This window comes from Aspergillus lentulus, assembly GCF_001445615.1.
Source record: "Aspergillus lentulus DNA, contig: Alt17, strain: IFM 54703, whole genome shotgun sequence".
NCBI classification, from domain to species: Eukaryota; Fungi; Ascomycota; class Eurotiomycetes; order Eurotiales; family Aspergillaceae; genus Aspergillus; species Aspergillus lentulus.
In genome coordinates, this window is record NW_028322112.1 from 1,882,735 (window position 1) to 1,909,011 (window position 26,277).

Consider the following 26,277-nt stretch of genomic DNA (forward strand, 5'->3'; position numbering starts at 1 on the left):
AAGATTGCCGAAAACCCGGCCTGTATCTGGACCGACTACAGTGCATCATGGCCCGGATCTGAAGCACCGCCCTCGTTTTATGCCGACCCTAGGATTCTAGAATCTGGTGGTCGGGGATAGCGTTCCTAGTAAAACAAAGCCCGCATGCCGTATTTTAGGGCTCATGTTCCGTTCAGTCTTCAATCGGGAGATTGTTCTATATCACCATCCTCACACAAGCCATGGTAGACCCAAGTACAGCACGCAATTATTCTCCTTCCCGCAATAGGCCGCGCGTTAAGCGCGCCGCTATCGCCTGCGAACACTGCCATCAGCGTAAGACTCGCTGTGATGTGATGCATGGGGTTCCCTGCACAAATTGTCGTCTCGATAAAGTCCACTGTACCAAGCGTCCCCCTAGAAATGCAACTGGGCGCAACCCACGAGGCAAATCTCAGAGACAGGCCTGTGACGGGCCAGCACATCTTGCTTATGGATTATCTCCCAGTGGTGAGCAGGTGTCAGAGACATCTGCGGTCCTTCCTGCCGGCCCATCCGCCCTAACGAGCGCCTTAATGGTGAACATCAATCGGCTACCTGTTGCCTATTACGCATTTGTGGACCTGTCGCCAATCGGCCACCTTCCGGAAAATGAAGTGCTCTTCTTGGAATCTCAAGGATGTCTCCACTTGCCCAGCCGGCCGGTCGTGGAAACCCTGCTCTCACACTATTTTCTCTATGTCCATCCTACTCTTCCGCTTGTCGACGAGAGCTGGATGTGGCTTGTGTATCGCCAGGCGGATCAGCACAAGGGAGAATTACCTCTACTCTTGTTCCATTCCATGCTTTTTGCCGCTGTACCTTTCGTTCCAGAGTACGTCGCAAAGGAATGTGGCTTTCCTTCGTTGCTGACCGCACGCGACGACTTTTACCGCAAAGCCAATGTAAGTGAAACCATGATAACTACTCGGCCGACAGTTCATAACGAGACCCAGATGCTGTACACACATATGCCGGACAGTGACCATATCACCATTAGCCAGTCGGCCCTCCTGTTGAGCTACTACAACACAAGCAGTGACGCAATGTGCAACTCTACCTGGTTGTCCGTCGCGATCGAGCACGCCAAGGCCGAGAGTGCCCACCGGTACGATGAATTAGGCACTCTCACCAACAAAAGCCGAGTGATGCTGAAACGTCTGTGGTGGTGCTGCGTCCTGAGGGACCGGATTATCTCTCTGGGAATGCGTCGAACCTTGCAAATCAGCCCTGATCAATTTAACACAGTCGGGGCGGCCATCAGCCTGACCGACATGCAGGACGAGTTGGGCGGCTCCGAAGTCTACCAGGCGGATACGAAGCTCGCTCTGACCTGGGCACTCATTCGACTCTGCCACTTTGCCAGCGCTGTCACCGATCTCTTATGCATCCTTTACCCTTCATTTCCTGACTCGGAGTGGGGCTGGAACTATACCCCGGAGGCGCACTGGGAGAGCCTACAACACGCGTCGTCTAGTCTTTCTGCATGGGAGGCTGATTTTGTGCACAGAGTAGACAATGATGCCGTTTCTCAACGCCAGCCTTCAACTTCATTCTTCAAGAAACTGACTAATGTCTATCACCAGTAAGTTGCTTGTACACCTTTTTTTTTGTCCCTGCTTCCCTGACGAACAATCAAGGGCAGCCCGCATTGCATTATGCAATCATGCTTGTCAACTGGCTGCTCAATCTGAACGGCCACAGACAATTATTGACCTCGGTCACTACAAGTCCGAACTGCTGGATGCTGTTAGTACTATGACCGACCAGCTGCGGCAGTTGATTGCGGCCAATATGGCCAAATACCTACCAGTAAGCACGTATGATCTCGTCCAGGCAGCCCATATTCAATACCTCGATCTCCTTGTTCATCGTCCTGATTAATGTCTGCCCGCTAGCTAATAAGAGTCTTCTTAGCATGGCATATACTTTACTGCCGCTAATATTATTGGGACTAAACCTCAGCCTGTCCTCAACGCCAATGGCTCGACATCGAAATGCCCAACAACTCTCGCTGTTTGCCGAAGTTAATCGTCTATACAGTCGCAAGTATGATGTAGCCCGGCTGTGTATGATGGTGGATAGAGCTGTCCAATTCGCAAAGCCTAATATTTTGAAACTCGGGCAACCTACGAAGAGGGTGGGACAGGCGGTCTCTTTCGTGGATATGTTTGACCAGGAGCCAGACAGCTACGCTGGCTTATGTCTCTACTTGGATAATTTACTCTCTGGACAAGCCAGAGTCGGACAGGCCCGACCTCAGCGTCTGGGCAACATGATGTCGCACCAGCCACAGGCACTCCCACCATCTCGAGAATCCACTCAGAGCGTTGCAGTAGAGGAGCCAGACTCGAAGCCAGACCCGAAGCCAACACCGATAAATCCCCACGACCATTTCCACAACGTACCATTGTCATCTGTGTTACTCACGTTACATCTCAACCAATCTCTTTCAGGGATGCTGCAGGGTTTAGAGTCTGACACAAATGAATCAACGGGACCTGTGGCCGGTTATGTCAACGACACAATGATGGATGAAAATATTCAACCAGAGGTCATGCTGGACCAGTCGCAGGGCGACTGTCCTGAGGATAGCCATTTCCTAAATCTTTTGGCAATTCTGGGAGAATAACACTACGGACTGCTAGTTCGTGGCTTACCTAGGGATGTATAACAATGATGATCACGTTTCTCACTTGGCGAATAATAATATTAGCTCAATGAGGCGATTCTCTCTATAACCTTGGGCTTCTTTCTTCAATCAGGTCAATAGTGTCACCCGACGTATAATGATAACGTACTTTCTTACTCCGGACAAAGTCTGCCTGGTCGGGAGTAACGTATCGAGCCTCCACGGCTGGGTTGTAACCAACACCACTGTGCCTGGCTATGTCCGCTGCACTCATGTAACTATCCGTATTTCTCTTGCCATCCGCGCGCTTATAAACCGTTAACATGATTCCTCCTCCCCTTATTTATGAACTGGCCGACTGGCTTTGGACGAGCGAGCACATATCCGAGGCATCGTGTCGGTATCTAAGAAGATGCACCGAGGCAGCGATGTTAACCCTGGTCCATCGGTTGAATGTTCAACATGCGCCACCGCGCTATACGCCCGAAGGCTCACAGACGAGACATTCCGACTAGGGCCACGGCAGAATTACTTTCCAGGAGCTGTTTCCTACGTCTCCGAGTGCCTAACTCACGGGACCAGGATGAAGGGTGGAGGTGAACAATTGCGAAGAGGACGGAAGCGTAAGGCCCATGACACCAAATGTGGCGTTAACCGACTGAGGCTATGAGTTCGGTTTATGGGTTCTTCGGCTTTGGCGCGGGTTTGACTCTGGCGACTGTGAAGGGAACAAAAGGCGACCGCGATGTCCCTCTCCCATCCGTTGCCGCCCACGCCAGGCCAGACTTTACTGCATCCGACGCATAAGATGTCTCTTCGTTATGATCCCGAGTTTGAAGCTGCGGCAGGCCCAACCCTCGTGCAATATGCAGCATCAGGGTCACCGGCTCTTTACGACGTTCAGGCACGACGAAATCGTCTCCAACAGGCATTGAAAAAGGATGCCAAATGTCGAATTCCAGAGGCTTTGGAGAGGATCGTTCACCGCGCGCCATCTTCTGACGGCCACTTGGTCGAAATTTACCACGTTCGCAAACGGGAGAACTCAGCCGCTGGGCCTCATCCGGCTATTCTTCATATCCATGGGGGTGGTTACTTTAGCTTCAGCGCTGCTCAAAGTGTCCAGAGCATGGTCGATTATGTGTCTCAAAGTGGTGTGCAGATGCTGTCTGTGGAATATCGCCTCGCGCCGGAGCATCCGTTCCCAACTCCTCTAGAGGACTGCTGGGCGGCCCTGACCTGGGTTTATTCGAATGCTGAGCATCTGAATATCGATACGAAGCGTATTGGGGTAATGGGTGAGAGTGCTGGAGGAGGTCTTGCTGCCAATCTTGCCCTGCTCGCTCGCGACAGGGTATTGTCGCCGCCGTTGGCCAAACAAATCTTAATCTACCCTATGCTTGATGATCGTACTGCTACCGACAATACAAATGGCCTGGCCTTTTTTGATGTCAGCGACTGCATTACCGGTTGGGCCGCATACCTCGGAAAAGACGTCGTTGGCACTGATCGCGTCCCCAAGTACGCTGCTGCGGCGCGGAATCTGGACGTCCGTGGCCTGCCCGAATTATACCTGGATTGTCCACAGCTGGATATCCTGCTGACCGAGAATATACATTACCTGGTCCAATTTGTCGAGGCAAAGATTCCCACGGAGTTCCACATGTACCCTGGCCTACCGCATGGGTTTACAAGCTTGGCTCCCGGGGCTTCTTTCTCCCAGCGCGCCATCCAAAATCGTGTCCGTGCCATGCTGAATTTTTAGTGCGCATAGGTTGGCAACTTCTTTGGTAACTATTTGTGCCGGGGAAACAGAGAGACAGAGTGATAGAAACATCTACAGTCAATTATTTTTCAGTGACGAAACATACAATCATGCCAATTTTTCTTCTACGAGGCATTCGATCTCTTCTTTAAGCCGATTGTCTACATAGCATGTCTACAACTTGGGTCTGCCTGTACTCTTAGCAATCGACTTGTCCATGTCCCTGAGAACCTTGCGCAGAATCTTCCCAGAGGGGTTCTTAGGAATAGAGTCCACAAAGACAACACCTCCTGTCACTCTCTTGATGCGCGAGACCCGGCTGTTTAGGAAATTCGCAATCTCCTCCGGCGCGGCCTCCTTTCCTGCTTGTAGGACGACATACGCCCGCGGTTGCTCATCATTTCCGCTTCCCGATATGTCAGACCTGGAGGATTACGGTAAGGGGGATGCCAAGCACATACTGTGGAATGCCTATCACTGCGACGTCCGCAACAGCTGGATGTTCGATCAGCAGGCCCTCTAACTCTGCTGGAGCGACCTGATTCCCCTTGACTTTGATCAACTCCTAGCCATGGTGTGGTCAGTATTGTCTTATTTGCGCTGGTTATATGAGCTCACCTTCTTCCTATCAACGATATGCCACTTATTATCATCGTCAATATAGGCCACATCGCCCGTTTTCAGCCATCCATCCGAAGTTAGGCATTCCTCCGTAGCCTTCTTGTTGCGCCAATACCCCTTCATCACGTTTAAGCCTCGTACCCAAAGTTCACCTGGCTGGTTCCGTCCTAACTCAGTGACTCCATCGTCTGCCACAACTCGTGCTTCACAATTAGGAACTAATTCACCGACGGATGCGTCCTCAGATCGTTCCAAGGGATGCCAGGCGGTAACTATTGATGTAGTCCTAGTCGTTTCCATCAGCTAAAGGCTATTGAATAGTCGTGAGGGAACAAGGGAACGGTTCATACTCAGTCATTCCCCAGCCTTGCTTGATATTGACTTGACGATTTGGCCACAGGCGTTCCGCCTCATCACAAGCTTCTTTCCCCAATGGTGCAGCACCACAGAAGATGGTTTCGATGCTCGATAGATCGTGCTGTCTTGTTTGAGGATCCTTGGCCATTCGAATCACGATTGGTGGGACCAGAGTTAGGTCCGTGATACGGAACCGCTCGATTGTACGGAGAAATTTGGCGAAATCATACTTCGTCATCAGGTACACGGGTATACCACGAGTGATTGCAATGCCAATGAACATATTCTGTCCCATTGCGTGGTACATTGGCAATGGACAGAGCCACCGACTCCTCGAAGCTTTTTCCTTGTACCCTGGATCTAGCTGTGCGAGGTAGTTGAATTGCAGAACGTTGGCGATAACGTTCTTGTGGCTGACCTCCACACCTTTTGGGACGCCTGTCGTCCCACTCGAGTAATTCAGAGCCAGGGTCCGGGAAGACAGGTCCGGGGTGGATAGCTCATCCCAATGGAAGCTATTGCCTTCCTCTTCGTCAGCCACCAACTCGCCCCAGTATCGGCAGCCCACCGAGCGAAAATCCGTACGGTAGTCCTTGTGACTGAATCCTCTTGCATGCTGGAACAGGGCCTCGTTGAATACAAAAATGCAGTTTGGGCTGAGGCCGCCAAGCTTCACACCAGCAATAGCTGTTTCGATGCTTGTCTCCGCACAGAGAACGATCACGGCTCCGCTGTCCTTTACTTGGTACCCCAGCTCCCGCGCAATATAAGCCGGATTGGCGCTGGTGAAAATAGCACCTGCCATCAAGATACCCATGTAAAGCACAGGAAATGCAATACTGTTCCCTGAAAAGACCAAAACGCGATCTCCTGTCTTGACTCCCAACTTTCGCAGACCAGCAGCGACCCGCTGGCTCCAGAGGCGGAATTCATGGGTGGTCAGGTAGAGAGTGTCCGGTTCATCGACATCGATAAAACACTTATTTGTCTTTGAAAGAGGATGGCTAGGTGATTGGAAAAGCAACGTAGCAAGATGGACATCTGGGATGCTCGTTTCCCATCGGGAGCTGAATACCATGGTAAGGGAATAATCGAGCAAAGATGTTCCTTAACCGCAGGTCTCGAAGTGAGTCTGAGGTGGTCATTGAGTATTGGATTTATTTGTAAAGCTCAACCCGCCTTACAGTCAGGCTCGGCAAGCACCCGGGATAAGCGCTCGTCTGGGGAAAAGTTGAGGGGTTGTGGAGGCAGAAATGCCGAGCGACGTTGAATAAGCCGAGTCATCGTTTGACGGGATATAAGATATTGTCCAGCTAGGTTAATTCACGAGCCTCAAAATGCACTGGGAAAGCGACGTCAGAGACTCCATTTAGCTGAAGTTACCTTAGCTATGCATTAAGCTGACCCTAAGTTCCCTCCTTCCACCCGGCAAGTCACTGTTCCTGCTATCAATCGGTTCCTATTCGAATGGTGGAAGCTGCTTGACTAGTGGCTCACTTGCCAGGCACGCTGATGTAGTCTCAGTGAATGTGAGCCACTTCCGCGGTGCCCCATCACTTCAGAAAAGTTGGCCCTGGACGTAAGCCGTGCCTCGGAGTGGGACGGCCCCCGGTTCAGAACAGGGTTGCTCTGTGTAACCGCAGAGACCGAATGCCGACGGTCTGCCCACTCGTCTGTAAAATAAATAGTCGTGGCCAGTGTCTGCAATCTGCGCAAAATGACGGAAACGATCCGAATTGTTCACCATGTCCGATTTCGCAGACTGGTTGAAGCCCAGAGAGCCTAGTGGTCCGACCATCCTAGCCAGGGAGCGCGCCCAGTCCAGCATCTCCGTCGGTGAGCTGTCACACGCGCTGTTCGCTGGCGATGACTATCTGGAGCGACAGGCCCGAATTCTTCCGATTCTAGAGGCTGAGCCTCTCTTTGATAAAAAACAGCAAGCCAACTTATCGCGACCGGATCTCTACAAGCTTGCCCTGGCGCGGGCCAAGTTGCTGCGAAGACTCGTTGACAAACATGGCTGGGATATCAACGACTACAAGCTGGCAGAAACGCTGGTTGACGACGTCTCCCCTTATTATTTGCACATGCACATGTTTGTTACCACGATTCGCGAGCAAGCCAGTGACGCCCAACAGGCTCACCTTATGCCGTTGATCGAAAGCTTCAAGATCATTGGTGCCTACGCGCAGACAGAGCTGGGCCACGGGAGCAATGTGCAGGGTATAGAGCTTGAAGCGCGCTGGGATCCGCTTTCAAAGGAGTTCATCCTGCACAGTCCGACCCTCACAGCAAGCAAGTGGTGGAATGGATCCCTCGGCCGCACGGCCAATTATGCCATCGTTGTGGCCCAACTGCTACTACCCAAGCCAGGCGCAAGAACGGGTGGCCACGCGGAATATGTCTCCCACGGGCCTCATCCATTTGTCGTGCAGGTCAGAGACTTGAAAACGCACCAGCCACCAAAAGGTGTGGTTATAGGCGACATCGGCCCAAAGTTCGGATACGGCACCATTGACAATGCTTATATGCTCTTCGATAACTTCAGGTGCAGTAGCCCAGCCAGATTGCAGGGCGAGCCAAGCTAATGCTCTGGAATAGAATCCCTCACTCCGCGTTTCTGTCTCGTTACGCCAAGGTTGACCCAGAAACTGGCACCTATTCCAAGCCTGCGATCCCGGCTGTGGTGTACGGCACCATGACCTATGTTCGATCCCTTATTGTCCATCAGTCACGACTTAGTTTGGCTCGAGCTGTGACAATCGCTGTGCGCTATACCACTATTCGCCGACAATTCAAGGACCGGGACAATACAGACGGACCTGAAGTTGCAGTGTTGGACTATCCCACTGTCCAAATCCGCATTCTCCCGCTTCTTGCAGCAACCTACGCGCTCCACTACACTGGCCTAGCCATGCAGAAAAAATATAGCGATGCTCGTAAGGAAATTGAAAAAGGGGACTTCAGCAGCCTTGCCCACATGCACAGCATGTCCTCGGGGCTGAAAAGCCTCTGTACTAACATTGTTGCTGATGGCATTGAAACTTGCCGACGTGCGCTGGGAGGTCACGGCTATGGAGGGGCCAGCGGGTTCACCCGCTTGTATCCTGACTATCTCTCGAGGGTGACTGTAGAGGGCGACAATTGGATGATCACGCAACAGGTCGCGTCGTATCTCATTAAGCGGATGACGGAGGCTGCGTCGGGGAAGCCAGGATCCGACGCATCACACTTGGAGATCTTGAACGCCCAAGCGAGTGGGCGAACACTGCACCCGTACAACATCTTGGACTCCGATCCTGACCTCGTGAAAGCTTTTCGCCGAAGAGCCAGCTTCCAGGTATATAATTCCAACCGTTGTTACTTCCCTCCAAGGCACTAAACACCCTCTAGGTGTACGGCATTTACGTGAACCGAGTGCTGAGGAAGCAGCCGTGGACCAGTCTCATGATTCAGCTCAACAAGGCCAGCCACGGTAGGTCTGGTGATCAAGTCCGCTCCCTAAGTGCGTGGCTAATGGAATCTAGCGCAATCGATGGCCATGATCGTGGAGTTATTCTACGAGGCTGTAGCGATGAATGAAGGGTTGTCTCCCACCATCCGAGCAGCTCTTTTGGACCTTTATCGCCTCTTCGCATGTTACTATCTGGAACTTGAAGGCAATGACTGTGAGTATTATCAAGTATTTTAGAATGCTGCGCTCCCAGCGTCTCTAATTCGCATTGTCTAGTTATCCGCGCCGGGGCCGTCTCGCAGAGTGAGCTCAACGCCCTGTCCGCCCACATCCAGCAGTTGATGGCCAAGATCCGACCCCATGCGGTCAACTTAGTTGACGCCTGGATGATTCCAGATTATCTTCTCGACAGGTGAGCTTGCAAACGTGGAACCTATTCGGGTGCAGGCTAATCGGACTCAGTGCCCTCGGCCGATACGATGGCAAAGTGTACGAGGAGCTCTTCCATAGGGCACACAGGCTCAACCCGCTGAATAAGATAACATTTAATCCGAATTATTGGGAGGACGAGATTGTGAAGGGCACTGGAGACAACTGGTCATCTATCCTAGCCAAACTGTAGCTAGGGGCTTCTGTATTGATATATCTATGCGCAGTGCTTCACCAATGCGAAAATAATGTGATAAGCCACACTATAAACTCGTCCTATAACCCATGTAGAAGCGATACATTACTCGGTCCCTAACCCCAGAGGGATAGCTGTGTCCTCCGATTCCATTGACTGGTGGTTCAATAAGATCATTGACACTTTTAGGAAGCTGCATGGCATCACAAATATGGTTGGCATTCGACAAGTCATTGGTGCCTGGCAGTCCCAGCAATTACCGAGGAGGAAAAATGATTACTGGGACAGGAACTCCTTTGTAATCTGAACGGTGTCTTGTACTGCACGCCAGCGGTTATTTAGACAACGAGGGAGCGCTCTCAAAGATCGCGATATTACTGATGTAGCAAGCATGGCATCGCCGCAGCATAATCCAGACCCCTACGTCTATTGCGCTTCGGCGGAGTGCTATTCTCATTTCCCCCAAAGCTTTGCCAGAGATACGATGGCTAAGGGGATTTAGGTCAACTATGTGCTACCCTGTATGTGCCCCGACCCCAACTTGTACGGACCGAAAATGAATACAGTTGTAATACTGCGTTATGTGCAGTTAATAAGCGCTGCTTTAGCGGTGGACGGGTTCCTATGCCCCGCGACGAAATGGCTTGCGTTATTGCCTGCCTATTGAGCGAGAATTTGATCTCGATATTAGAATGAAATCAAGGCTGGCGCTGCTCTACCGTAGTACGTCAACATTATAGGATGTATATGTTTCAGGAGCCACAGGTTCATAGCCCACACGGCGCTGTGTTAAGCGTTTCCTGTGCAGATACAAGGGCAGCGATTCCCACTATTGAACGAGAATGGGTTGTAGAGTCGGAAGCAACCCACGCTTTCCTCTCTTAATCAAGGCAGTTCGAGGCTTTTTGGAATCCAAACAGGCTCCACAACCTTCTCTCCCACATTAAACGGCTTACTTGCTAACAAGGTGGCCACGAAACGGGCAGGTTTCTCAGATGAAGGGTTCATCCACTTGTGGAGCGTTCCCCTCTGAATAATCGAGTCCTAGAAAGAGATCAGATCCTGTTCGCAAGTGCTCTTCTAGGTGACACATAAACCTACGCCTTGCTTCAACAGCAGTTTGGTGCAGTTCTCATCGTTTTCCCCCACCATTAAAGTAAGCTCCCCTTCCACCACAGTAACAAAGTCCACAGAGACAGTCCTATGCCATACAGAGTATGCCGAGGGCCCAAAGTCCCCTTGCACGAAGTTCGCGCCGCCTGGGGTGACGAGGTTGAATGCCTGAGGCCAGCTTTCTCCGTCAGCTCTGTCGTATCCTTCACCTGAAAGGTAGAACTTCATGTCTCGCTCGGCTTGAATATCTGCAGGCACCTTCTCAAGCTGGTATAGACGTGCAATTGCATAGCCGCCGCGGTCATGGTATCTGAGATCCGGGGAAGCGAGGATAATGTCCTTTCCCGTTGCATCCAGCCCAGTAATATAACGTGTACTCTTTCTTAGCCCGTGCTCTATGCCGGGTGATGCTGACGGGTGGTCCTGTCCAGACATCGGAGTTTGATAAACCGCTCACAGTCGTACTTCTCTGCTTCAGCGCGATGAGGACGGGGTTACTGCTTAGACCGTGTGCTTCAGCGTGTGCGGGATCTCCAGCAGGTATTCTGGCTCGAAACCAGGTTTTAGAGAGTACTAAACATATGGACAAAGACTCACCTGCGCTCCGTATTGGCCTTGAGCTTTTGGCAGTGGAAGTTGACCAGTCGGGGAAGATATGGGCGGTGCCAAGTGCTGATACTTCCTACATCACGTCCTGTTGAAGTGGGGTAGGTGGCGGTAATAATAGTTCCACCTGTACTGAACACAAAGCCGAAAAGGTGATGAAAGCCGATGAACAAAAATTACCCACGCAAGCATTCACAGTGGCGCAAGTTCTGTAGCAAGTACTCGAGCATTTCTTGATACTCAACACCATGGCCAGCCGCCTTGACAACATCTTCATTATCCCTGGTGGAGCAGGCGTTTGCTCCCGAATGGGCCCCAGGAGCTGCCAAACATGATTTCACTCCTTCTGAGTACAGAGAGCGCTTGTGTCACTGGAGCTGTGTGCACTGCGGACGGAGGTTGTCTCGCCACAAGGAAGGGTCAAGGGGTGTAGGTGACGCACCCATCGTGTGTACATGGAGATTGACAAATACTCGAAGAGGAAATCAACGTTGTAGACTCCTCCACTGGTAGTACCCTCTACTGCCGCGTGTTCCCCGAGTAGTGATCAATATGGGTCACTTTGCTCGGTGAACTGGCACCATAGGATAACTAGCGGCATTAGGACTCGGCATACTGTGAGTAATCCAGTCATACCATTTGGGCTAAGCATGCACGTTTTTTCCGGCCCGGGGTACTCTAATACCAGTCATGTAGCAGCTCTGTTCACCTTGATCCGAGGTAAGGTGTCTGCCCGTCGTTGCCGAATTCGTCGATGCCATATTGAAAGTAGAGAGCTATAAGAAATACTACACTCTCTGCAAATCCGACCGCCACCGTACCACCTGCCAGCTACTCTTCACTGCGTGCATGATGCCACCCCAAACCCACTTAATAGAGTCTCCCTACAAGGTGGACATCCCGGTCAGCGATATACCATCGTGGGTCTTTTCGTCCGGTTCAGAGGAAACACGGCGAGAGCCTCAGTATTTTGACGCAGACAACCCTGCACGGTGCTTTAGCCTGAGTGAAGCCGAGCTCTATGTCAAGCAGGTGGCCCTTGGTCTACAGAGGCTTGGGTTGCAAGCAAACGATAAAGTTCTCCTGTTTTCTCCCAACAAGCTTTATTTCCCTGTCCTGCTGTGGGGGACCATTGCAGCGCGGTGCGTGTTTACAGCGGTTTCGCCTTCAGCACAGGAGGCAGGTATGTGGAGGCTTACTGGAAGAAAAGAGAATTCTGCAGCTGACACCTCTCAGAGCTCTCGTACCAACTGGCTGACTCCGGTGCTAAGCTTATTATCGCACACCCTGACACAGCCGCACTCGCCGTGCATACTGCCAGCAAACTGGGCTTACCTGTGACGTCGGTCCTCCTTTTCACGGACCCTGGTGATCAGCCGACTGGTGTTTTCCCGGGACTCAGGAAATGGACAGATATATGGGCCCCGCCAGAAGAGGCTCGCGTTTGGAAATGGGAACCTATTCGAACGATCGAAGAAGCGCAAAATACAGCTGCTATCATAAACTACTCTAGCGGGTATGCCTTGCGTCAACCAGAAAGAATGGGCTAACAAATGCTGACCACATTAAGCACAACCGGAACACCAAAAGGGGTGGAGCTCTCCCACTATAACGTCATTGCTAATTCCGTCCAAATTGTGCATAAACGGACTCTAGTTGCCAATACCCCCCAGGGTCGCGCAAGGAGACATCGCTTGAACCTATCTGGAGAGCGATGGATTGCTCCACTGCCTATGTATCACGCATTTGTATAGTCTTCAAGGCCCTGTCAAATTTGATAGCCAACTAACAACAGACACTAGGGCCAAATTTGGTATTGCATGAACGCGGTTCAGCTCCGCGCCAAGGTATTTGTGATGAGCAAGTTCGACGTCAAGGCATACCTCCGTTACCTTGACATCTACAGAATCACCTTTGTGACAACCGTGCCAGTGATCATGGCCATGATGGTGAAGTACCCGCACCCTAACAGCGTCAACCTCAAGGCTATAGAGAATGTCGTTTCGGGCTCTGCGCCGCTTAGTCCCGAAATGGGGAAAAGGTTCAAGGAATTGTACTTGCACGAGGAAGCAACTGTCAAACAAGGCATGGGACTTACTGAAACAACGTGCTCACTATTCCAATTTGCACCTGATGATATTGATGATGGGCGGTCAATTGGATGGCTCAATGCCAACTGTAAGGCTAAGATCGTTCCTGTGGCTGGTGAAGATTATGAGAGTACAGGGCCTCCGGGTGTTGTTGTTGGCGAGATCTGGGTTTCCGGGCCAAATGTTATGATGGGGTACTATCGCAAACCCAAGGAAACGGCCGCTACAATTGTTCATGAAGCTGGGGAGCGCTGGTTGAAGACTGGTGATATTGGTTACGCCGATGACAGCGGTAGATTCTACGTGGTAGACAGGATGAAGGTAAGCCGAAGTAAACTTGCTGCAGCACATAATCACCCTACTGACCTTCTCCAGGAATTACTTAAAGTGAGGGGACTACAGGTCTCACCAGCTGAGCTTGAACTTGCCCTCCTGCAACATCATGATATCAGCGACGCAGCGGTCGTTGGTGCGAAGATGTATGTTTTTCCGCTTTGCTTCACCCCACATACATGCTAATGACAGTAGCAATGGTGGCGAATACCCTCGAGCCTTCGTAGTTAGAAAGCAGGGAGTGGTGACGGCTGCAGAAGTCGAAGAGCTGATCCGCTCAAGGTTTGCAAGACACAAATGGCTTACAGCGGGCGTTTATTTCATTGATAGGATCCCTCGTACTCCTAGTGGCAAGGTGATGCGACGTCTGTTGCCCAAGATTGAAGTGAACCCGTCCTCCAAGCTCTAAGTGTTGTGCGCTAGGCTAATGGGTGAAATTTTGGTCTGGGCGTACGGCTATTAGAGTTAGACCAGTGCTCTACATATCACCTATACCGGGTTTTAGGGGAAGTCAGAAGTTACTTCCACCGCAACAAATCTCATTATACAATTAGATCAGTGAGCAAATGGCGCAGGCATATCGCTTAACTAACACTACCACGAGATAGCACTGGGACATCTTGAAGCAGGCTAGGTAGCACACAGGTTATTGTAAGGGTTAAGGATTCTAACATCTGACATGTAAATTCTATCAAGAATCCATCTCATCTTGTAGCATGGCATTTGGTGAATTAGATGAGGATAGTTGATCATCATTTTAAAACTCGATTAGGAGTGAAACAACAAGGGGACTGGTTAGGAGATACGATGATATTTGACAGTAAGAATGCCTTCAGCATGTCGAGGCTGTATTTGGATTCGCCCACTCAAATAATATTGGAAGGGGGGAGACATTACGAGGCAATAATACTGCAAACATTCTATTAGGAATTCCAGACGACCGAGTCTCTCTCCCATTTACTAGGAGGGACCGTGATACGCAAAACCGCAAATTGCAGCTCATCAAGTTGATGTCCTGGTACAAATTATCTCATTTGCCACTGTCACAGCCAAAGTCTTTTGGTCTATCTCGATCCCCACGTCAATACACATCGGGCGTGTAATCTACCACGATTACATTTTCCACCGCACTAATAACCAACGGGGTAATAAGCGCATGGTATGGATCCTTGAAGGTGTAGTAGTCGCGGTCTTCGGGGCTATCGAACTCCCAGGTAAAGGCGTATTGATAACCTTTCTATTTTAAAGTTAGCATTATCAGGCTTCCGTTAGAAGTCGGAATGCCATACATTGAAATTTTTGGGCGAATTGTTCTTCCCACCAGTCAAATTCTTGACCAACGGCTTTCCCGTTGTAGGATGGAGAGCCTTGTCTTTGATTTCACGCAAGCTCTCTAATGCCTGGCGTAAATGGGCCAGCTTAGGGACATTGATAGATCTTTAAGACAATTGGGTGTTTCCTTACCTTCTCCTTATCAGCATCACTGATGTCGGGCTTGAATGAAAGGATAACGACGTGAGAAACGACCATTTTTTTGCGAGTAATAATATAAATTATCTCAGATAATGAGAGGATATCAAAAAGGATTTAACTCCGCATGATGAGGGATGACACTTTATATTTAGGGAGTAATACCGTCGAGTCTTTCAGTCTAAGTGATGCCTGCTTCCCCTCAAGTGACCGACCCAAAAAGCCGAAATCCCAGCTTTTCCGACTAATACCTTCATTCTTACTTCTGTGAGGAGAGAAATGCAACGCCAAATGCCAGGTTCAGGGGGCGCCGCCAATAGCAACAACAGTATCCGGCAAATGTCTGGCATGTCCCTCAGTGTGTGCAAAGATCGGACGTAGCCGCACAAGTTCGGTGTATGCTATCACCACAAGAAATAAAGCTGTCTATTGCCTGTGTCGCCTGATTTCCTAGTATGATTGTTCCACTAGAAAGTCCGACGGTTGGGTAATCCAATGACTTCTCAACTGACCTTCTCCCATGTGCTGTAATGAGAACTAATAAAACCCCGGTTCGGCCAAGTGGTGGAGTACGAAGCTACTTGCGGATATTCTGACTCTTTTTGAATGTTCTCGTTTTGATTAAAAGCGTCGCCTTGTACCTAGTAGAGCTCTCTGGAAGATAGTAATCATCTTGGAAGGCTTCGCAACTAGGACAAAGCCTGTGGCTGAATTCCTTCGCAAGTTTGCTCTGGTGTAAGGCCATGAAGACTAATGGGTAGATACCCCGATTTACCGAAAGGCGCCTGAGAACAGTAGCCGATTGAGCTTTCGGCATTTGAAGGTGTAGTTGAGCTCCGTAAGAAGTTAGAGGCTTGTAAAGAACCTGTGTGCTGTATACAATATGGGTGCAACTGCATTGTCATGTGCAGCACCCATCCAAATCTTACGGGGTCGTCTCTCATGGGTAGGTGTGGACTGGCTGTGAGTTGGATATCGGTTGATCCGCACTGTGTCTGATCTAACCTATGTGGATAATGGGCCAATCCACTCCCTATGCAACCCACCCTCATATCCGGCGCGGATTGGATCGAGGATAATATGGATATCTATACAATCGAGTTAGGTGACATCTGGTATTCAGATCACCGCCTATTATTTTAGTATTAGACCTTAACGCCTAGGGTATCTATATATTATATTGAATTACACGATTAGCAGGTATATAAATATTATATATTACATATTAGATAACCTAAAAATAGGCTTATTTAGGGAAGTAGGGTTGTGCGCCTAAGAGTCGCATGAAAAGTAGGGCGGAGATATATATATCTTACTACTTGTTTCCTCATTACTGTGCTCAAGAATTTAAGATCTACCACAGCACTAGTTTTTCTTAGTGGATCTAATAATTCTTATTTATATATGGTTAGATAGGCCTATTTTCTATATATAGATATAAAAATTTTCCCCTACCTAGGCCTAGATTGCTTAGCTAAGCTTATCGGGCCCTAGAGGCTTCAGGTCACGAAAGCATACCAGCATGACAAAAAAAGTGCTAGGCCGTTAGCCTGGATTTACCGACGGTTTTCAGCCCTGTTCCCCTCTCACTTGCCCGGCGAGGGCCGTTGGTTGGAAGTCTGTGAATAAGAAAAAGAAAAGGAACCAGGTGTGCTGGCTGATGTCCAAGCTTATGATCCAGTCGCAGGGAAGTTGGCCAGGGGGATGGTGAATCTAACAACACAGTTAATCAAAGAGAGGCCCTATCAACAGTGCAAACGGATTTCAGTATTCACTCATGAAGGAGTATTTCCACATTTGTGTTTTGCAAATCCTATTGTTTTCTATTATCACCCTTGGTTTCCGTGTCATAATAGTAGGTAATGTGGCGAGAATAGTCTTTGTAAGTGCATGCTCCTCTCAACATGCTATATTTACTTCTACCGGATTTGCGTGACGCATTTCTTGGTTCAGGATGGATACACATTGAGACTCTTCGAATCAAAAACAAACGTCCTTTGAAGTTTTATTGAAAATATCGGAAGCCAATAAAGCATGGTAGAATGTCAAAAACCCGCCAGATCTACGCGGCTTCGCCAAGGTGTTTCTTCAAGAAAGGCAGAATTTCATCTAGCGCTGGCTTAGTAGCCTCGGGTCGGTCATAGAGCATGTAGTGAGAGACCCCTGGCAGGATAACAAGACGCTTTTCCTCCGATGCTGCCCTCGCGTAAATCTCGTTGGCGTCGCGGTACGCTCCGAACGTACCAACCTGATCACCAGCAACAACCATGAACGGCCGTGTCATGAGCTTTTCGGCAAACGCAAAGGCGTCCCAGGCGACCGCAGCGCTATTAAAGGAGAACAGTCCGCTCACACAGCCATTGTCTGACTTGCCGCGGTCAGTTCTATAGTATTCCATTGCTTCGCGCATGTCGATGTCGGCATTCTTGGCCTCTTCGACGCTCGCAAAGGGCAGGTAGTTGAGCACAAAGCGTTCGGCGCCTTGGGCTTCAGCCTTGCGCTGCTGGGCCATCTTTTCAAGGGCGCCAGCCGGATTGAATTCAGCGAACGCTTCGCGGGCGAGGCGCCCGAAGTTGGCAGGGGTGACGCCGACGCTGCACTTGAAACGATAATCGGTCATGGCTGCATTGAGTGCGTAACCACCGCCTCCACAGATCCCGAGGACACCAATTCGTTCGGCATCGACGTATGGAAGCGACTTTTGGATGTAGTCGACCACGTACCGGAAGTCGGAGACGCGGAATTCAGGATTCTCGACAAACCGAGGCGTGCCGCCTGAGGCGCCCTGGAATGAGGCGTCAAACGCCACCACGACAAAGCCCGCTTCGGCCATGGCTTTTCCGTAGACATTGCCCGAGGTTTGCTCCTTGCATGAGCCGATTGGGTGGGCCGAGACAACGGCCGGATACTTCAGCTTGGTGTTGGGGTCGAAGTTGGGTGGGAAGTGGATGTCTGCGGCGATGTCCCACGCAACGCCGGGGATGGCGACGGTCTTGACAGTCTCAGGCATGTTTGTTAATGGAGATATGGACAAACGATGTGGTTGTAGGGTGAATTTGGGAGCTCCTGATCCCAACCTATATATAGCCTAAAGTGACACGGGCAACGAACGTCATCACTTTCGCAGTGGGCCCGGATTGGCTGACATTACATAGTGTACACACTCCGAAGATTTTCGGGTTACGCGGGGGACCCCTTAGAGTGTAAGCCTAGACCGAACGTGCGCCGACGGTTTTCGGATTCTAGTAGAATCTCCACTCTACTACCACTAAGTATCAAGTACCAGGGAAAAGCTGCTGTACACCCCTTCTGGTCTTCACATTTAATATTGTAAATGGTACACAGTAGTGCTTCTTCCAATGTTCGTTGTCGAGTTTGATTAGTATCCGTTTCGTTACTATGTATGTGCTTGAAGCTGGGTGCTGCTGGAACTCGGGACAACAAACGCAATCTGGAGTTCAACTTTTATTATTTTATTTTGATTTTTATTTTGATTTTATTATTTTGATTATTTTTATTTTTATATTTTTTCCTGTCCTACAAGAATCCGCTTATAGAAAGAGACAAATAATAGTATACAGAGTACGCCACTTTTTCTCATGGTGAAGTGCTGGGTAGTACCTTCGGTCTATTCTATGACTACGCCTGGATAGTAGCAAGAAATGAGATTTTACCCACAGCCAGCAGTGTCCTAGGCGCAATTGTCTTCACGCCAGGACTTAGTTGCGGGGTAGGCTGAGCAGTATGCGATCCATCATTGTGCAAGAGCATGATTTTAACCCATGTTTCTGCCCCGGAGAACCAAGAAATCTCCCCGGAGTCAACTAACGGGGTCAGCGCTATCAAGATATTGTCAAGTCCTCTCTCGGGGTCATTATAGTACCTGAGGTCATCGTGTACCTGGCCGTCAGGACCATATATCGTTTGTATCTGCACACTCTCCACAAGATACCGAGCCCTAAGTCAGTAGCTGCCTCCCACTGTGAAGATCTGGAGTTGGCTGTGGTAATAAGGTGGTACCTTCATTGCTTTCACTGGAGATTGCGTAACTGACCAAAGAGTTGCAAGCCAAGTACCTATATCTTCCAGAGTACGGACTAACAACAAATATGGTCAACAGGTCATTGCACCTGTCTAGGTGACCTGGCAGATGACAGGTACCTCAACCATGATACGCCAGTGCTACCTGTTTTAGATGCTGTGATCCAGCCTACATTTCCACGGCAACTCCGCGATCGTCAACCAGCTTGTGGAATGCAATCTATAACCGCTAGTCAGACGCAGAACAAATACCAGCGGCACGATCACCCACTTCTACTACCTCAACCCGGGGTATATAAGCGGGTGCGGAGAGCAGTGGGCCGTCCGCGCTTTTGAAATGCCGAACGCGGGGAGAGCCACCGGAATAAGACGCCGCAGCCAGATTTGGGCTGTTTAGGCGAGCATCTGCCTGGCTTTCGGTGGAATCTGAACTAAAAGATGGTTAACCCTTGTACGGGGAAACAGGATAGTGAGACAGATTTATCAGCCAGCACTCAGATTGGGAGCCGTCAGCATCTTTCGCCTCCGATCCAAAAATTCTTTACTGACAGGATTTGATTTCTCGTCGGTATATGTTCAGGTTAGCGTCAAACGTTGTACTTTGCTGCCTCGAGATTCGTCCCGAGGCGCTGGCATGGGCTTTGCCTAGGCCCCCTTCCTCTGCTATAAAAGGGAAGACCAGCAAAGAGTGAACTCAGCTGACAGCTCGGTCCGAGTTTTATTCACATTCCAAACGCTTTGGCAATGGCTCGTATCACTCTCTACAATATTTTGATCAGCTGCTTTGTGGCCCTTGGGTCTGGCAGCTACGGCTATGGCTTTGCGGTTTTCCCAACAAGCACTGGTCAGCCTGGCTTTTATAGCTACTTTAATCTTGATCGTATGTACCACTGGGCAATGTGCAGAACGAGACTTACTTATTTTCATGTAGCCGAGAGCTCCTATACTGCCAAGTACGCATTTCCTCACTTGTGCAGTCAGGAAGACCATACTAATCCAACCACAGCATCCTAGGCGCGATTAATGCCCTGTTTAACCTTGGCCTTGCACTGGGGGCTTTGGCCCAGGGCTGGCTCGCCGACAAAGTCGGGCGCAAGAAAGCTTTTATGGTAGCTGCAGTGTGTACACTTATCGGCGCGGCTCTCGTCACTGGTTCCGTCGCGATTGGCATGCTCATTACGGTTCGCTTGCTGCATGGATTTGGGCTCGGCATGCTTGTTGGGCTTGTCCCGCTCTATCTCACAGAGACCGCGCCTGCCCGCTCCCGTGGGTTGCTCTTATGCATCAACACTTCCTGCATATCAATCGGGTACTTTGTGTATGTTCTTTCTGTATCACGATCTGACTTTCGCAAGCTAAGGAATTCTGTTGGGATGAAGCTGTGCGTGGATCTCCGTCGGGACATACTATTCCGTGAATGAAACACTACGATGGAGGATGCCCCTTGCACTTGCCTGCGTCGGTCCACTGGCAATGATTATTGGTCTTCCTTTCATCCCAGGTACGTTGTTGAGTTCTTTTCCCAGTACACCAGCTGATCAGACACTCCCAGAGTCGCCAAGGTACTTGGCTTTGGCAGGCAGGAACGACGAAGCTTGGGAGGTTGTACGCACACTTCATCGAGACCCAACTGATTTCGAAGATGAAGCGGCACGAGCAGAGTTTACGCAAATTATTCGCCAGACCGATTATGATAAAGAATTGGGCTACGGTTACATGAAGATGTTCACCAGGCCATCATGGAGGCGCAGAAGTCTTCTCGCTATGTTTCTGATGTAAACGACCTCCTTCGCCTGCCACGACCTGCCAGACGGCTAACAAATGCATTTAGGTTTGCCGTTCAATCGACGGGAGTATACCGGCCTCCCCAAATGGATCATACATGGCCTGAGAACGATCTGAACTGACAGTAACACAGGTCCTAGGTATCACAAACTTTTTGATTCTGATCTTCCAGAACCTGGGAATGGAGCATTCCATGCCTTTGGTTCTATATGGTAAATCACGATCTCAGCAACAGTAGTTATTGATGCTGACAATCCTTTAGGAGTATACGCATCAGCTGGAGTAGTGTGGGTTACTATAGGGATGTTGATATGCGATAGGATTGGGCGCCGGAAGCTTCTTCGTAAGTCGCACTTGAATACTGTCCGAATCACAGCTGATAGGATATGTATTTTCAGTGACAGGGTTCATCGGACAAGGTTTAACGCTCCTCGTCGAAGCTCTCCTGCAGTGGAAGTATCTTGATACCCACAACCAGCCCGGTCTCAGCGCCTGTGTCGCCTTCCTCTTCGTGTACATGCTGTTCTTTAACATGTGCACAGATGGACCATCCTGGGCCTGGATTGCTGAAGTTTTCCCAACGACCGCGCGCTCACGCGGAATTGGTCTAGGGCTGTTTTCTTACTTTGTCGGAACTATCACCTACACTACACCCGGTGCATTGGCGTTCAGAAACATGTGAGCTTCCCCCGCTTACCTTGTCACAGGCGATGACGAAGGCCACGTACGCTAACATTATACACATGCAGTAAGTACAACCTGTTCTATCTGTACTTCGGACTTTGCATGATATCCGCCGTTGTCATATACTTCTATATCCCGGAAACACGGCATGTTCCAGTTGAAGAGCTCGGGGCCCTCTTTGGGGATGCTGTCGTCGTGCATCTCACCCCAGATGGACATGGTATTCTGGAGGAGAAGGGACCGGTCGCAGAGATTGTGGAAGATGTCGCCCTAGAGCGTAAGCCGAGTGCCCTATGATCGTGACTGGAAATCAAACCTTGGGGGCTCCTAGTTGCTATCCTATGAGGTAATCTGGGTCGATTTACTTGAATAGTCATTAGCTGTGCTACATTTGACTTGCTTGGCCAATCTCTCGAGCTACTGTCTCTTTGAAGTCGTGAAAGATCCCTGGCTGTTTGGGAACCACTAATTGGGTCGACCTGCATGTGGCTCGGATTTCCTCCCTCAGGTTGGAGTGCCATTTAGTTATTCATGCCAGTAAATTCAGAGATTTGACTACGCATCCGACTAAATTATCTGCCCTCTTCAGGGCAAAAATGTCCAAAACAGCACTACAAGAAATTGTACAGGCCCAAGTATGAACAGAAACCGAATGTGCTAAGTGATTATGGACAGTTCAGACTCTACAAGAAGCGATAGGAGCTCCCTCCATCAACCACGATATGCTGCCCAGTGACAAAGCTGGAGAGATCGCTTGCAAAGAAAACAACCGATCGAGCAATGTCCGTGGGCGTTGCTATCCTCCCCATTGGGCATCTAGCATTCATTGCCTCCCTTTCCTTCGGATCATTCACATATTCTGCAACCATCTGGGTATCTGTTGGCCCGGGGAGGACACAGTTGTATCTGATAGCATGTGGGCCGTACTCCACAGCAAGATTCTGCATCAGAGCCAAGCCAGCAGCCTTGCTACCGGCGTAGTGAGCAACGTTGCTAGTCCCCACAACCGCAGTGTTTGAGCAGATTGTCACAATGCTGCCACCGTTGCCCCTTTCCACCATGTGCCTGGTAGCAGCCTGAGTAACCAAGTATAAAGCGACAAAATTGACATTCGCGTGATTTGCAACAACAGACTTCGTCACCTGGTCAGCGGGCAGCGGCTTGAAGATGGCTGCATTATTGACCAGGATGTCAATATGACCCAGGCGAGAGACAGCGGTATCAATCAGCTTTTGCGGTCCTTCGTCCTCGGTCAAGTCGATTCCATATACGATAGAGGTGGTGAGGAACTGGTTGCGTAGCTCGTCCTGCAGTGCTTTCGCGTCTTGTTCTGTCTGCGAAGTCCCCAGGTGGTGGAGAACGATTTTAGCACCCTGCGCCGCACACTCAATTGCGCATCCACGGCCAATACCACTGGAGCTGCCAGTAATGACAACGACCTTTTCGTGTAGGAGACCCATTTGGAAGTTAGATCAGTGTAACGTCCTGTGCAGAGTGAAAGGAAGGGGAGGATGACCGGTAGAAACAGAACAGTTCAATTTATGAGCGTTTACTATCTTTGTTTCTGCCATTCAAGACTTGCGGCCCCCCAAAAAGGCTGCGTGACAGCGTGGTAAATTCAGCGGGGTGGCCAATTTTTCGGGTTGACAGTATGCTTATCCCGCGCATATTCGGCCTCTCGGCATTTCTATAGGTGGCACCGGGGCATTCGTTTTTGTGCGGGATATGGAATTTGCACGTTTAGGCAAGATAGAGATTGCACATAATCACCCTTCTATTACACTGTTGACCTCGGTGTACTAACACAGTATGTTCCCAATCTTTGCCAAGATTGCGGGTGCCTTTTTGCCGAACACGTAACGAAGAACGACATGTACTGCCCTCTGCAATCATGCCAGTCAGCAGGCAGCACTATTCGAGTAGTGCGGCATCACGCTGAGCCTTGAGTTCTGCAACTGCAAACTGCAGGAGGCATTCGCCGCCTAGACAGAACAAGTCAGACACTTACTCCCGACTCATACGGCAAAGCATTTCCCTGATGAGCGCGTACGACTCCTCTGCCACTGCACTGCCTGATATGCTCCGTGCATTACATGGATGGACAGGAAAATGCTGACCGTATCATACACAGCATGGCCTATACAGTACTACCACTTACTCCCTGGGGGGTGTAACGGGAGCCTCTCCTCACGGCCAGGAACCTGTCCAGGCGGGTCAGATTCTTAACCTTTGGGGAATGTTTGGAGAGTAACGCAGAACGTTGAATCATGTGTTCACTATATATTGTATCTAAGGTTGCGATACTGCTAATGCACATGGTTAATCTGTTATCTCCAGAGACCCTGGCCTTACAACTTGCCTCGCCGTCCTTCGATAAGGTCTAGAGTCTTGTCCAGCGCATAATCACAGCGAGCTGATTTACTTCGCACTGATTCTGCTTGGGCCCGTGTAACATAACGAGCTTCAACCGCGGGGTTATACCCTAGCCCACTGTAATTTGCAATCTCGCCTTCCGTGGGCTGGGAAGCAGTATTCGTCCTGCCATCAGTCCTTCGATAGACTGTAACCACAATTGCGCCGCCAAGGCCAATATTGTGTTGGAGGGCTACCCTAGTATTTGCGACTAGCCGCCCATTATTTGCCCAACCCCGGAGTTGCCAGACGAGCTCCGCACACTGTGCTAGACCTGTAGCCCCCAAGGGATGCCCCTTGGATATCAGACCTCCGGAAGGGTTAATGATGGGTCCTCGACCGCCGTAAGTAATATCGCCGCTCCGGACCAACTGGTGAGCCTGCCCCTTCTGGGAGAACCCCATAGCGTCAAGTGAGATCAGTTCATTTGCTGAAAAGCAGTCATGCAGCTCGCAGACTTTGATATCATGTATTGACTCTTTTGCGTCCATCAAGGCTGCCGCCGTGGCGCTGCGTGTCATCTCGTAGCCAACCATGTCCATCGCACCGCCGGAATATAAGGAAGGACTATCCGATTTCATGGATTGCCCTGCAATCAAAATCGCGTGATCTTTCAACTCGGGTCGAGCGTCCAAAAACCTTTGTGAAACTATTACCGCAGCAGCAGCGCCATCTGAAGTTGGAGAACACTGCAGTTTTGTCATGGGATAGTAGATCATCGGTGCATTCCGAATCTCGTCGAGTGTATACACGGTTCGAAACTGCGCATATGGGTTGCGGGAGGAATGTTCGTGAGAGATCCGCGCAATTTCAGCAAAGTCATCGGCAGTTGCTCCGAACCTGAGGTACATGCTATGTTAGCACCTAGCTCTATATGCACACTTTCTGTGCAACAGGTAAAAAAGGATAGCAAACCTCTCCATGTACTCCCTTCCTGCATTGCCGAACATCTGTGGGTTTTTGGGTGTTTTATCAGCTCCCCTCGTGGCCTCCATCAGTCTCATACTGAGGTCGAACGGGGTTGGCCGGTCCGTCACCGTGCTCACAAGCGGTCCGGCGTTCATCTGTTCAAACCCGACAACGAGAACACAGTCGTGCATGCCGGAGCGGACGAGATTCCGCGCCATATAGATCCCCGTGGACCCAGTTGCACACGCATTGTTGACGTTGTATATGGGGATCTCAGTCATTCCAAACTGGTAGAACGCGCGCTGGCCACTGCAGGTAGGGCCGAACGCATAACATGCTACACCGGCTTCGACATCGTCGTAGGTTACGTGCGCGTCGAGCATGGCTTTGACACCCGCTTCAAAAGCCAGCTCGGTATACATGCGTGTGGCCCGGGGCTTTAGAAAGGCCGCCATGCCAACGCCAAGGACGTAGGCGTTTCCCCGTGTTTCGGCGGCCATGTTGTATTGATGATGAGAAATGAAGACGGATGACAGAGCCTGCAAATATCGGACACGAGAAGAAGCTTTGAATAACGTCGTTATTCATGGGGGCATGGGAGCTACAAGTATACAGCATGTCCCATCCGAGGTATCACGGGCCGGCTGGAATCGATTCCGACGAATGGATTACATTGGGGTATATCAGCCGCTGCAAACCAAGGCTCGGGAGCGGCGTACCGCGGAAGAGGGCAGATATCACTAAGGGGATATGTAATTGTTCCCTTTGTGAATGAAAAACCGAAGAGTGGAGTACGCCAACTCCGCGAATCGGTTTTGTGGCTGCACAGACCATCAACGATGCACCGCATGCGAGCTCTCGAGGAACCCACGCAGGATTCGCACCACTGATTATGCCCATGTAGATGGCCGCCAAGAATATGCTGTTGCTGGAGAAGAGTACTACACGATCTCCAGCCTTAACCCCGATTTGCGTAGGCCCGCCGCAAAGCGCTAGCTCCAAAGTCAGAAATCATGAGGCATAAGGAAATGGGCGGCGAGATAGTTTCACATCCATAAAAGACCTCTCGATCTTGCTAAGAGACCGCTCCGGAGACTGGAAAAGGAGCGTGGTCAGATGGGTGTCTGTGGACACATGCTTTGCAAAGTGATTGAAACGGCGTTATTCCTTGAAACTTGTAAAGGATAAGTCGAAGCATCTTGTAAGCTGTCTGCTAGTATTTATTTCTTTAAACAGCTATTTATCGGCGAAACAATCCGTCTTATACTAAGGTACCCAGCGGGGATAGCGAGGATAAGCACAATTTGGAGACTTGAAGAATAGGGAATTCCGAGCAAAAGCTGAGCCAGCGTCACCAGTCCT

The 26,277-nt window shown here is 50.2% G+C and overlaps 10 protein-coding genes across 10 annotated transcripts; 5 read left to right on the forward strand and 5 right to left on the reverse strand.

Moving 5' to 3' along the window:
- Positions 1 to 221: 221 nt before the first annotated feature.
- Positions 222 to 2,650, forward strand: ALT_9629 (Zn(II)2Cys6 transcription factor; the record flags this gene model as incomplete). Its single annotated transcript, XM_089600655.1, has 4 exons — positions 222 to 923; positions 975 to 1,603; positions 1,659 to 1,838; positions 1,984 to 2,650. 4 exons carry the CDS (start codon positions 222 to 224, stop codon positions 2,648 to 2,650), a joined length of 2,178 nt encoding a protein of 725 aa, XP_089455152.1.
- A 745-nt stretch (positions 2,651 to 3,395) lies between these two features.
- On the forward strand, positions 3,396 to 4,415 carry ALT_9630 (carboxylesterase NlhH; the record flags this gene model as incomplete). Its single annotated transcript, XM_033563870.2, has 1 exon — positions 3,396 to 4,415. One exon carries the CDS (start codon positions 3,396 to 3,398, stop codon positions 4,413 to 4,415), a length of 1,020 nt encoding a protein of 339 aa, XP_033419761.2.
- Positions 4,416 to 7,138: 2,723 nt separating this feature from the next.
- Positions 7,139 to 9,469, forward strand: ALT_9631 (peroxisomal acyl-coenzyme A oxidase 1; the record flags this gene model as incomplete). The annotated part of the gene is made up of 6 exons (XM_033563868.2): positions 7,139 to 7,941; positions 7,995 to 8,733; positions 8,787 to 8,868; positions 8,921 to 9,061; positions 9,124 to 9,259; positions 9,310 to 9,469. The coding sequence occupies 6 exons, from the start codon at positions 7,139 to 7,141 to the stop codon at positions 9,467 to 9,469; spliced, it is 2,061 nt and encodes a 686-aa protein (XP_033419759.2).
- An 888-nt stretch (positions 9,470 to 10,357) lies between these two features.
- ALT_9632 (cupin domain-containing protein) lies at positions 10,358 to 11,637 on the reverse strand (the record flags this gene model as incomplete). The annotated part of the gene is made up of 6 exons (XM_033563867.2): positions 10,358 to 10,516; positions 10,574 to 10,995; positions 11,051 to 11,130; positions 11,183 to 11,323; positions 11,372 to 11,537; positions 11,586 to 11,637. 6 exons carry the CDS (start codon positions 11,635 to 11,637, stop codon positions 10,358 to 10,360), a joined length of 1,020 nt encoding a protein of 339 aa, XP_033419758.2.
- A 403-nt stretch (positions 11,638 to 12,040) lies between these two features.
- On the forward strand, positions 12,041 to 14,023 carry ALT_9633 (4-coumarate--CoA ligase-like 9; the record flags this gene model as incomplete). Its single annotated transcript, XM_033563866.2, has 6 exons — positions 12,041 to 12,374; positions 12,428 to 12,707; positions 12,762 to 12,939; positions 12,994 to 13,602; positions 13,657 to 13,760; positions 13,810 to 14,023. 6 exons carry the CDS (start codon positions 12,041 to 12,043, stop codon positions 14,021 to 14,023), a joined length of 1,719 nt encoding a protein of 572 aa, XP_033419757.2.
- A 672-nt stretch (positions 14,024 to 14,695) lies between these two features.
- ALT_9634 (Dabb family protein) lies at positions 14,696 to 15,144 on the reverse strand (the record flags this gene model as incomplete). Its single annotated transcript, XM_033563865.2, has 3 exons — positions 14,696 to 14,851; positions 14,904 to 15,014; positions 15,079 to 15,144. The coding sequence occupies 3 exons, from the start codon at positions 15,142 to 15,144 to the stop codon at positions 14,696 to 14,698; spliced, it is 333 nt and encodes a 110-aa protein (XP_033419756.1).
- A 2,002-nt stretch (positions 15,145 to 17,146) lies between these two features.
- ALT_9635 (alpha/beta hydrolase) lies at positions 17,147 to 18,094 on the reverse strand (the record flags this gene model as incomplete). Its single annotated transcript, XM_033563864.2, has 1 exon — positions 17,147 to 18,094. The coding sequence occupies one exon, from the start codon at positions 18,092 to 18,094 to the stop codon at positions 17,147 to 17,149; it is 948 nt and encodes a 315-aa protein (XP_033419755.1).
- A 1,775-nt stretch (positions 18,095 to 19,869) lies between these two features.
- On the forward strand, positions 19,870 to 21,891 carry ALT_9636 (putative metabolite transport protein CsbC; the record flags this gene model as incomplete). Its single annotated transcript, XM_033563863.2, has 10 exons — positions 19,870 to 20,005; positions 20,057 to 20,078; positions 20,132 to 20,443; positions 20,505 to 20,626; positions 20,678 to 20,900; positions 20,957 to 20,978; positions 21,044 to 21,122; positions 21,173 to 21,253; positions 21,309 to 21,588; positions 21,660 to 21,891. The coding sequence occupies 10 exons, from the start codon at positions 19,870 to 19,872 to the stop codon at positions 21,889 to 21,891; spliced, it is 1,509 nt and encodes a 502-aa protein (XP_033419754.2).
- A 386-nt stretch (positions 21,892 to 22,277) lies between these two features.
- Positions 22,278 to 23,054, reverse strand: ALT_9637 (SDR family NAD(P)-dependent oxidoreductase; the record flags this gene model as incomplete). The annotated part of the gene is made up of 1 exon (XM_033563862.2): positions 22,278 to 23,054. One exon carries the CDS (start codon positions 23,052 to 23,054, stop codon positions 22,278 to 22,280), a length of 777 nt encoding a protein of 258 aa, XP_033419753.2.
- An 888-nt stretch (positions 23,055 to 23,942) lies between these two features.
- Positions 23,943 to 25,415, reverse strand: ALT_9638 (non-specific lipid-transfer protein; the record flags this gene model as incomplete). The annotated part of the gene is made up of 2 exons (XM_033563861.2): positions 23,943 to 24,846; positions 24,922 to 25,415. 2 exons carry the CDS (start codon positions 25,413 to 25,415, stop codon positions 23,943 to 23,945), a joined length of 1,398 nt encoding a protein of 465 aa, XP_033419752.2.
- Positions 25,416 to 26,277: the final 862 nt, after the last annotated feature.